This window comes from Canis lupus, chromosome 27 (assembly GCF_003254725.2).
Source record: "Canis lupus dingo isolate Sandy chromosome 27, ASM325472v2, whole genome shotgun sequence".
NCBI lineage: Eukaryota > Metazoa > Chordata > Mammalia > Carnivora > Canidae > Canis > Canis lupus.
In genome coordinates this window covers 2,767,712-2,776,993 of record NC_064269.1, presented here as the reverse complement: position 1 = coordinate 2,776,993, position 9,282 = coordinate 2,767,712, and the positions used below count along the sequence as shown (strand labels likewise).

At 60.2% G+C, this 9,282-nt stretch overlaps 1 protein-coding gene across 1 annotated transcript; it reads left to right on the top strand.

Annotated features, from left to right (window-relative positions):
• The first annotated feature begins 454 nt into the window (after positions 1-454).
• LOC112667231 (keratin, type II cuticular Hb6) lies at positions 455-7,649 on the top strand. Its single transcript, XM_025458818.3, has 9 exons — positions 455-1,301; positions 1,985-2,193; positions 2,962-3,022; positions 3,725-3,820; positions 4,031-4,195; positions 4,394-4,519; positions 4,760-4,980; positions 6,802-6,833; positions 6,957-7,649. The coding sequence occupies exons 1-9, from the start codon at positions 933-935 to the stop codon at positions 7,133-7,135; spliced, it is 1,458 nt and encodes a 485-aa protein (XP_025314603.1). The 5' UTR covers positions 455-932; the 3' UTR covers positions 7,136-7,649.
• The last annotated feature ends 1,633 nt before the right edge of the window (positions 7,650-9,282 follow it).

Sequence of the window (9,282 nt, the reverse complement as noted above, 5' to 3'; positions counted from 1 at the left end):
GCTGGAAATACTTGGGCATTCCTGAAGCCAGTGATCCACTGTGTGCCTGCTTAGGCCTCATGGAAGAGTCTGAGGAAGGGATGCTTCTTCTCGGCATAGGCTGGCCACGACGGCCTAATAATTTGGCCTAGGGACTGGTCTGCGTGCACATCGTTGTAGGCAAGAGTGCACGTGAGCTTGTGAGTGTGTGTGTGTGTGTGTGTGTGTGTGTGTGAATGTGGGTGGGGAGGCCAGTATGTGAATGCATTTGTGTGTGTGTGTATATGTGTGTGACAGAAAGAGAGTGAGAGAGAGAGAAAGGCAGAGAGTTATAGAGACAGAATATGTTGATAGGTGTAGGTGAGGGTTTCGGGGACAGGCGAGGGGGGGGCGTTGGGATTTTGGCAGCACAGAAATGAGCAAACGGCGTGAGGGAAACCACCAAACGCACCCCAAATTTCACATCATCTTCTGTTGATCTCTATCCTCCCAGGGTCCCAAGGCCGTTCGATCAGCACCACGGACAGCAGCACCGACTGTTTCCAAAGGGGCGGATCGGGGGCTGCAGCGCCGCCTGTCTCCTCCCTCCCTTCTAATCTGAGTCATTGCCACCCCTCCTCCCATCCCTGAGTTCTGCCAAATGTGTCTGGGGAGTGCAAGGGGAACCTGTGGGGGACGTGAGCTGGCCTTTTGAAGATAAACACTGTGCAGTTTAGGGTAAAAGGCCATAAACATCTGGCCACATCTGGCCCCCAATTAAACACATTAAGGGAGGAGCCAAAAGAGCTAAACAACCCAAGCCAATAAAGACACCTAATTGCTCCTAACCCATGGAAGCATTTGGCTCCCCGCATATATAAAAGGCGCAAAGATGTCCAAGACACACACTTCAGCCACTGTGCCCTCCGTAGTACGTCTCCCTCCTCAAGCCTCCCTTGTCCCCTAGAAGCACCATGACTTGTGGATCTTACTGTGGCGGTTCAGCCTTCAGCTGCGCCTCGGCCTGCGGGCCCCGGCCCGGCCGCTGCTGCATCACGGCCGCCCCCTACCGCGGCGTCTCCTGCTACCGCGGCCTCACCGGGGGCTTCGGCAGCCGCAGCGTCTGCGGGGCCTTCCGCGCCGGCTCCTGTGGCCGCAGCTTCGGCTACCGCTCGGGCGGCGTGTGCGGGCCCAGCCCACCCTGCATCACCAGCGTGTCGGTCAACGAGAGCCTCCTGACGCCCCTCAACCTGGAGATCGACCCCAACGCGCAGTGCGTCAAGCACGAGGAGAAGGAGCAGATCAAGTGCCTCAACAGCAGGTTCGCCGCCTTCATCGACAAGGTGGGTGTCCCCGGCCGCACCCTTCCCGGGCCTTCAGTTCCTGGGGGGTCAGGGGCAGGACAGGGAGGACCCAGGGCAGCTCCCAGTCTGATGGACCAGACGGACACAGCTCAGGGCCCGGATGCACCAAAGACGTGACTACAGGGCACAGGCTCCCGGTGGGATGGTGTGGCTCGCACGTGCACCTCTGGCCAGGCAGGCAGGTCCCCGCACAGAGACGGGGACGGGCTCCGACCCCTCATGCCAGAGGCACAGGGCGGTCCGTGCACGTAGTCCTCAGACCCAACAGAAGAATAGGAGGACCACAGGGGCACCGAACCCACCCTTCCTCTGCCCCACCCATGCTCAGGACCCAGGCTGGGCACTGACGTGGGGGAAGGAGGGAGGCAGAGGCAAACGGGAGACCCTGGCTGGCTCCGGACCACGTGGCCCCTGCACTCACCGGGTCTGCCTGAGTCAGTTTACCTGGGAGCAGGGACTGGCCTTCCCAGCCCTGGCTCCTGTCCCTAAATTGGAAAATGCAGACACGGATGACAGTCAGGAGCTCCGGAGGTCACCTTGTGTCCCGCTGCCCAGCTCTGCCCGATCCCTGCTGGGAGTTCACCCTAAAGCAATCGCCGCCAGCCCAAAGTGGCCTTGGGGCACCAGGAGCCACCTGACGCCCTCCTCCCGCCCCGACGCAGGTGCGCTTCCTGGAGCAGCAGAACAAGCTGCTGGAGACCAAGTGGCAGTTCTACCAGAACCGCAAGTGCTGCGAGAGCAACCTGGAGCCCCTGTTCGAGGGCTACATCGAGACGCTGAGGCGGGAGGCCGAGTGCGTGGAGGCCGACAGCGGGAGGCTGGCCTCCGAGCTCAACCACGTCCAGGAGGTGCTGGAGGGCTACAAGAAGAAGTGAGTGGGGCGGCAGGGACGCTGGGCACAGGAAACGACGTGGCCTAGAGCCCGCTGGGCTGGACTGGGCAAGAGTGTCCCAGGGGGCGAGTGGCTGTGCGGGCCGGGGGCAGCGTGCGGCAGGGTCCTTGCGTCTGGGCCACGGCTGCCAGACGCCTGCCCGAGCACCCGGATGCCCCCGGCAGACATCTGTCTCCTGCTTGGGCCTTCTGGCTTCTGGGAGGCTGTTCCCTGGGCCGGGGGGAGGCCAGAGGGGGCTTCTGCAGGCTTCGGGCCTTCTCATGCTGAGCTCCCTGCACCTGAGCCTCTTGTCCCTTGGGAATGACGGGTCCCGGGGCCCTGGGTGTCCCGCTGCCGAGGGTGCTGAGGGCTGACGGTTGGCGGGTGGCCCAGGCCCGGACCCTGAGCCAGGATGGACGCCCGGGTGGGGGGGGCTGGGGCCTCGGTGCCCCAGAGGTGCTGCTGTCCACTCCTAGCTCGGAGCTGGGTGCCCAGGCCTTGTTGTTTGCCTCCCGAGGGGCCTCTGGGCAGCTCTGGGAAGCGGGCTCTGAGGTCCCGGGATGTAGGCGCTCCAGACCCCTCAATTCAAAGTGGGGAGGGAACCCCAGACACGTTCCACATCCAAGCAGCAAGAAAGGGTCCAGCGGATCTGCCGGGGGCCAGCCGCTGGGAGGTCCCTAATGCTGCCCCTGCCCTGATAGGAAGTGGAGGCCGCCCTGGGGAGCCCCGCCCTTCCCTGACCTCCCTGTCTGCCCTCTTCTGCCTCAGGTATGAGGAGGAAGTGTCTCTGAGAGCAACAGCTGAGAATGAATTTGTGGCTCTGAAGAAGGTGAGTAAGGAGGCATGGGAAGCACAGACGCCCGGGACCTCAGAATGACGGCCGGGCCCAGAGGGTCTGGACCTCGTGTGGGTACCTGGCCTGGCCAAGTCGGGATGGCAGACCTCAGAGATCGGGGCACGAAAGGCTCATTCAGGTGCTGATGCAGGGCGACCACCTTGGGATGCCCACGTGCACCGTGCCCCGGGGCAGGGCCCGGCTGGGCTGACCTCTGCCGTCCTGCCCGCTTCAGAAGCTGTGGCCTCGGCTGGGGTCCCCGGGGGCAGAGCAGTGCGGTGTCTCTGTCGAGGGACAGTGTCCTGGGTAGCGTTGTGGGAAGTGTGGGCCAAGGGAGGGGAGCAGCCGCGGGGTGTGGGGACGGTGGAGCAGAACCAGGAGGGGCCGGGCGCAGGCTTGGAGGACTGCGGGGGCCTGGCAGGGCCCAGGTGGCCGAGCTTGTTGGAATAGGGAGGGTCGGGAGGAGAGCTGGGAGTGCAAGAGGGGCGAGAGGCTGGTGGCCCGTCTCCAGGCATAAGGGGCTCGTCGTCAGAGGGGCAGGAGGCGGTGAAGCCCACGGTGGGCAGGCCAGAGGGCATGGAGCTGCGCTGGCAACGGGACCCTGGGAGCCCTTTGCCCTGGCCTCCTCGGATGGCGGGGAGTTGGGGGCGATGCCACTGTGGGTGCTCGGCGCTCAGTGACACCCCACGTTTCCAGGATGTGGACTGCGCCTACCTCCGCAAGTCAGACCTGGAGGCCAACGCCGAGGCCCTGACCGAGGAGATCGACTTCCTGCGGCGCCTGTATGAGGAGGTGAGGGGCCGTGGTCCAGGCAGAGAACTGGCAGCCAGCCTGGAAGAGGGGGCCCTGGCCTGGGACTGGTTGGCCTGGGATCGGGCTGAGGCCTGCAGTCCATGGGGCTATAGTGGGAGCAGGGGCGGGAGACCAGGGAGGGTTGGGTCCACACGTGCTGGGAGAGGCTGGGGTGCAAACAAGATCCTCCATCCTCCCCCGCCCCCGCAGGAGATCCGCGTCCTCCACGCCCACATCTCAGACACCTCGGTCATCGTCAAGATGGACAACAGCCGGGACCTGAACATGGACTGCATCGTGGCCGAGATCAAGGCCCAGTACGACGACATCGTCAGCCGCAGCCGGGCTGAGGCCGAGTCCTGGTACCGCAGCAAGGTCGGGGCCCAGCCTCCCCCTGCCAGAGCCCCAGAAGGAGGGATGCTGAAAGGGCTTTGGGATTTGTCCAGCTGGGATGGACGAGGGAAGGGCAGGCAGCCCTCGGGTTGGGGTGGCAGTTGTGCAAGGTGTGGGGCTCAGCGGGATGACCCGTCCTGAGCCTCAGGAGCCCCTGTGCTCCCCCCCACACACACACAGTGTGAGGAGATGAAGGCCACGGTGATCCGGCACGGGGAGACCCTGCGCCGCACCAAGGAGGAGATCAACGAGCTCAACCGCATGATCCAGAGGCTGACGGCCGAGGTCGAGAACGCCAAGTGCCAGGTAGGGCTCATGTTGAGCGTCCCAGGGCCGCCCAGGCAGTGTGTGCCCCAGGGACCACCCACTCACGCCCCAGCCCATGTGCCTGGCTAGAGGCCCTGGTTGTGGCCCTTGGGGGGACCCGGCTGATAAAGGGAGAGGCCTTTTTTGTGGGGGGGGAGGTCGAGGTGGGAGCGACCAGACACATCCAGGAAATGGAGAGAGAGACCCGGGACCATAGCACCCTGTTCTCTGCACCCCCAGAACACCAAGCTGGAGGCTGCCGTGACGCAGGCGGAGCAGCAGGGCGAGGCGGCCCTCACCGACGCCCGCTGCAAGCTGGCCGAGCTGGAGGCCGCCCTGCAGAAGGCCAAGCAGGACATGGCCTGCCTGGTCAAGGAGTACCAGGAGGTGATGAACTCCAAGCTGGGCCTGGACATCGAGATCGCCACCTACAGGCGGCTGCTGGAGGGCGAGGAGCAGAGGTGGGTCCCGTAGCCTATTTGTCTCCTGGCCTAGCCTGGGTTCCCAGCGTGCCACGTGTCTGCTGGCATCCCTGGACTCCCATTTTCAAATCTCCCCATCCTGCATCTTTACAGGTAATGAGTAAGTCCTTTTGGTGTGTTTCTGGCTCCCTTTGTGTAGGTCATGCCCCCAAGTGCTACAATGGGTTTGGTACCTTTTGCAAATATACTCCCGAGAGCCCGGAGTCAGGTCACAGTAATTGTTCCTGAGAACTCTCCAAGCCTGGCCTTGTAGCCACCTTCCCTGTGCGAGTGCTTTTCCCTTCCCGCCGCTTATTGCACATCACCCAGGTTCTAGGTGTCTTCTCAAGCTTGGCCCTGGACCAGCCCAGGCAGTTGGTAATTATTCCGTAATGACTGCCTCCCGTGGGGATTTTGTCCACTGACAGTCATATATTGCACTGCGGAGGGTACCCCTACGTGGTATTGCATTGCAGCAGGAAGGAACGAGGGGGGACAGATTGCAGGGCCTTGTCCCTGGAGGCATCTGTGTCCTGTTCTGGCATTTTTGCTTTTTGCTAGCTTCGGATATGGCAGGGAAGACCCATTCATCGGTCAGCCTTCCTACGGCTGGAGGGCAGCTGGTCAGGTCCCAGGAGGACAACACTCGCAGAATGTTGGGCTGGGTTGGTCGGGTGCTCATTCCCGGGGCCAGGCCCCTCCGCTGAAGCACAGGAGAGTGCAGGGTGAGATGCAGAGGGAGCACCTGGAGCATGCTGTGTGCTGGGGACATGGGGACCCTGGAATCAAAGTGGCCACCTGGTGAGACTTGCAGCAGCCTCAAGCAATTGCTTTGGAGGGCTCCGAGGCCCTGTGGCTCACTGCGCTCGGGGAGTTTCGTTAGTGGAGGATGCCAGGACGAAGCATTTTTCAAGACTGAGTCTGGATGTTTAAGAGACGCCTAGAGATAGCCCTGGAACCCGAGTGGCCCACCCATCCCTCCACCACGTAGGGCTCCTGGGGTGAACGCAGCAGCTTCGGCGTGGGTTCCCTCTGCACCCTGGGCGTGGGATGAGTAGACGGTGGGCTGCGGATTCTCCTCGTGTCTGAAGCTGATGTTGTCAACCCTCCACCACGGAGCTATCAGAGGGACGCCCGTGTGTCCCCCTTAAGGAGATGCCTTGTGTGTGGGAAGGAAGGGAGGGGCTGCGTGGAATAATAGCCCCGCCCCATCTCTGGTTATTCCCTCTCTCTGGGCCTCAGTTTCTCCATCTGTCAAATGAGGGCGCTTGTAGAGACAGTCTCCGAGCCTGTTCCGAATGGGTTCTAGAATCCCATTCCATCCCGCAACAGTTCCTTAAGGAGCCAAATGTGGGTTTAGGCACTGCCCGCTGCGCAGCGGGGGAAAGTCAAGACAAAAACGAACATCTGGCCTCTTGAAGCTCAGGTTCTAGTGAGGCCAAGCAGACGGCATTCAGGACGTCGATGTGCGGCGCCTGCGGCGTGTCTACAGGTGGAGCAGAACCAACAACAATAGCAGCAGTGCAGACGGCCGCACTCGGCACCCGCGTGGGTCACTGATTCCACCATCACAGGGGATCTAGGAGATGGCCCCGTGAGGAGGGAGGCCCAGCCAGGCAGGGCGCATCCTAGGTTGCAGGGCCGAGGGCTGCCCGGAGGCGGGGGCGCTCTGTCTCAGAGCCCGCGGGCCGTGGTGGCTGGGCCACCCTGGCTTCCCTGCAGCGAGCGCCCAGGAGGAGGCAGGGGCATACCCCTCACCTGGGCCGCGGGGCCCGGCAGCTGGCCCCCCGACACTGACCTCTCTCTCTTCTTCCCCAATAGGCTGTGTGAGGGCGTCGGCGCCGTCAACGTGTGTAAGTAGCCGAGCTCCCCCTTCTCGGGCGGGGAGGGCCCACATCTGCGGGGAGGGACTCGGGACCCCCCCATCCGAGCCACCTGCTGGGGCCGTGCCTGATGCCTTCCGTCCCCCCATCCAGGCGTCAGCAGCTCCCGCGGTGGCGTCGTCTGTGGCGATCTCTGCGCCTCCGGTGCTGCCCCTGCTGTCACCAGCAGAGTCTGCAGCGCCCCGTGCAGCGGCAACCTGGTGGTGGGCACCAGCGCCTGCACCCCCTGCCCCGGGGCCAGCGCCTGCAGCGTGGCCTGTAAGAAGTGCTAGGGCCGCCCGCGAGCATCCCGTCACCCGCCGCCCCAGGACCCCCGCGGCCGCGCCCGCCAGCTGCTGGCCCTCTGAGAGCCGGGGGCCAGAGGTGCGCACTGCGCGCCCGCCCCACTTGCTCCCTGGGGCCCCCCTCTCCGTAGCCTTTCCTAGTGGTGGATTTGTTGTCTTGAGGATTCAACCTTTCTTCTGCCTTTCTGCTTCTCCGCTGGATTCATGGGTCCTGCCTGAGCCCTTCACCCCAGCTTGCAGGGCCCGGGGGCGGGGCCCCGAATCCCCCCATCTACACTTCCTGGGAACCCGCCAGGGTGCTCGTGCCTGTGGACCGGAGGTGGGGAACGCCGATGGTGGTTTTCCTGAAACCCTGTGAGGGACGTGACCCGTGGGAGGGAAGAGCATCTCCTTCCAGGGCTGCCTGCAGAGGCTTCTACAAAGCCAGTGACCCAACTGCCAGTCTGTCTCTTTGCCTTTGCTTCACTCTGTGTTTCCAATAAACTAATTGTAGCTTATCAAACCTGGTGCCTCAGAGTCTTGAAAGTGCCAGGGCCACCCTATGATAGGAGCTCCCGGCCAGGGATTTCCTCAGGACCCCTCCATCCACTTACCTGCTAGCACTGCTGCCCCTCTGGCCTTGAGCCACCTAAGCCTTGGGAAAACGAAAGAACAGCATGGACGCGCGGCATCTGGTGTGATCGTGGATTTCTCTAGACCAAGGTGTCTCAGCTTCAGCAGTACTGGCATTTGGGGCTGGGGCAGTCTTTGTTGGGGGTCTGTCCTGTGCGTTGTAGGATGCTTGGCAGCATCATTGGCGTCTGCCCACCGGACGCCCGGGCCACACCTCTACCCCCGCCCCCACCAATTGTGACAACCAAAAATGTCTCCATCTTTTTTATTTTATTTTTTATTTTATTTATTTTTCTTTATTTTTATTTTTTTTTTCAAAAATGTCTCTAGAAACGACCAACTATGCCTTAGGCATTCTCAACTGGGGTGATTTTGTTCCCCTCTCCCCGGGGCATTCCTGGACGGGAAGGAGCAGAGGAAAGGCGTGAAGATGACAATGGAAGGAAGGAGTGTGAGACAAGCCATGTGGGGGGAGAGGAAGGGCATTGGGCTCAGAGGCAGGAGGAGGCTCCTAATTCAGAGTCTTGACCCTGCCACTTCCCAGACGTGGGGCTTAGGGCAAAGTCCTTCTATGGTCTGAGCTTCAGTTACTTTGGCTATACAGTGAAGGCGATTGGATAATATTCCTAAGGTCCCTTCTGGCTTCCAAAGTGAGATTATGTATTTAAAAGGATGTTGTTAAGGGCTCAGCGGTTCAGCGCCGCCTTCAGCCCAGGTCGTGATCCTGGAGACCCGGGATCGAGTCCCACATCGGGCTCCCAGCGTGGAGCCTGCTTCTCCCTCTGCCTGTGTCTCTACTTCTCTCTCTCTCATGAATAAATAAATACAATCTTAAAAAAAAAAAGGATGTTGTTAATACAGACCTATGTTTGAATGTTGGTTCAGCCATTTACTTCCTCCGTAATGGGGCAAGTCACTAACCTCATTCACCTGTAGCTTTTTCATCTGTAAATGGAATAATGACACCTGCTGGACTGTAGTCAGATATTTGTTGCTTGTGACAAAGCCCTCCGAAGAAATTTAGAGGCTTAACACAATACGGGCATCCTCTGCGTTTTGAAAGTCTGTGTTACACGGTTTCCCTTTTACAAAGGACATAGACAGTAGTACTTGTTTTCACTGATTGAAAGGGAAAAAAAAGGGTGAAAAGCAAATATAGCATTCAGCACGTGTTTTACAGCCAGCTGTTACAGGGGCGGCGCACAACCCAGCAGCAAGAGGGGTGCCCCCTCCCCGGGAACTACAGTCAGCATCTCCTGTTAGCATCAAGCTGTTAGAGCTTTGAACCACGTCTGAGAGCATCTGGGCTTTATCTCCGTTTATTTTGCACACTCTTTGCAAAATGTATCCTAAGGTAGCAGAAAAGCCTAACAGGGGTTGTTTTTTTTTTTTTTTTTTTTTTTTTTGAGTCTGGGATGCTTATAAAATTTTTCCATATACATTAGTGGTAAACACTTCTTCACTTTTTTTTTGAATTATTCTTTTTTTTAATAAATTAATTTTTTATTGGTGTTCAATTTACC

Coding starts and splice junctions, on each gene's coding strand:
- LOC112667231 (XM_025458818.3), top strand. CDS start 933: ATGACTTGTGGATCTTACTGTGGCGGTTCAGCCTTCAGCTGCGCCTCG. Junction 3,023..3,724: donor AATTTGTGGCTCTGAAGAAG/GTGAGTAAGGAG, acceptor CCACGTTTCCAG/GATGTGGACTGCGCCTACCT. Junction 4,196..4,393: donor AGTCCTGGTACCGCAGCAAG/GTCGGGGCCCAG, acceptor ACACACACACAG/TGTGAGGAGATGAAGGCCAC.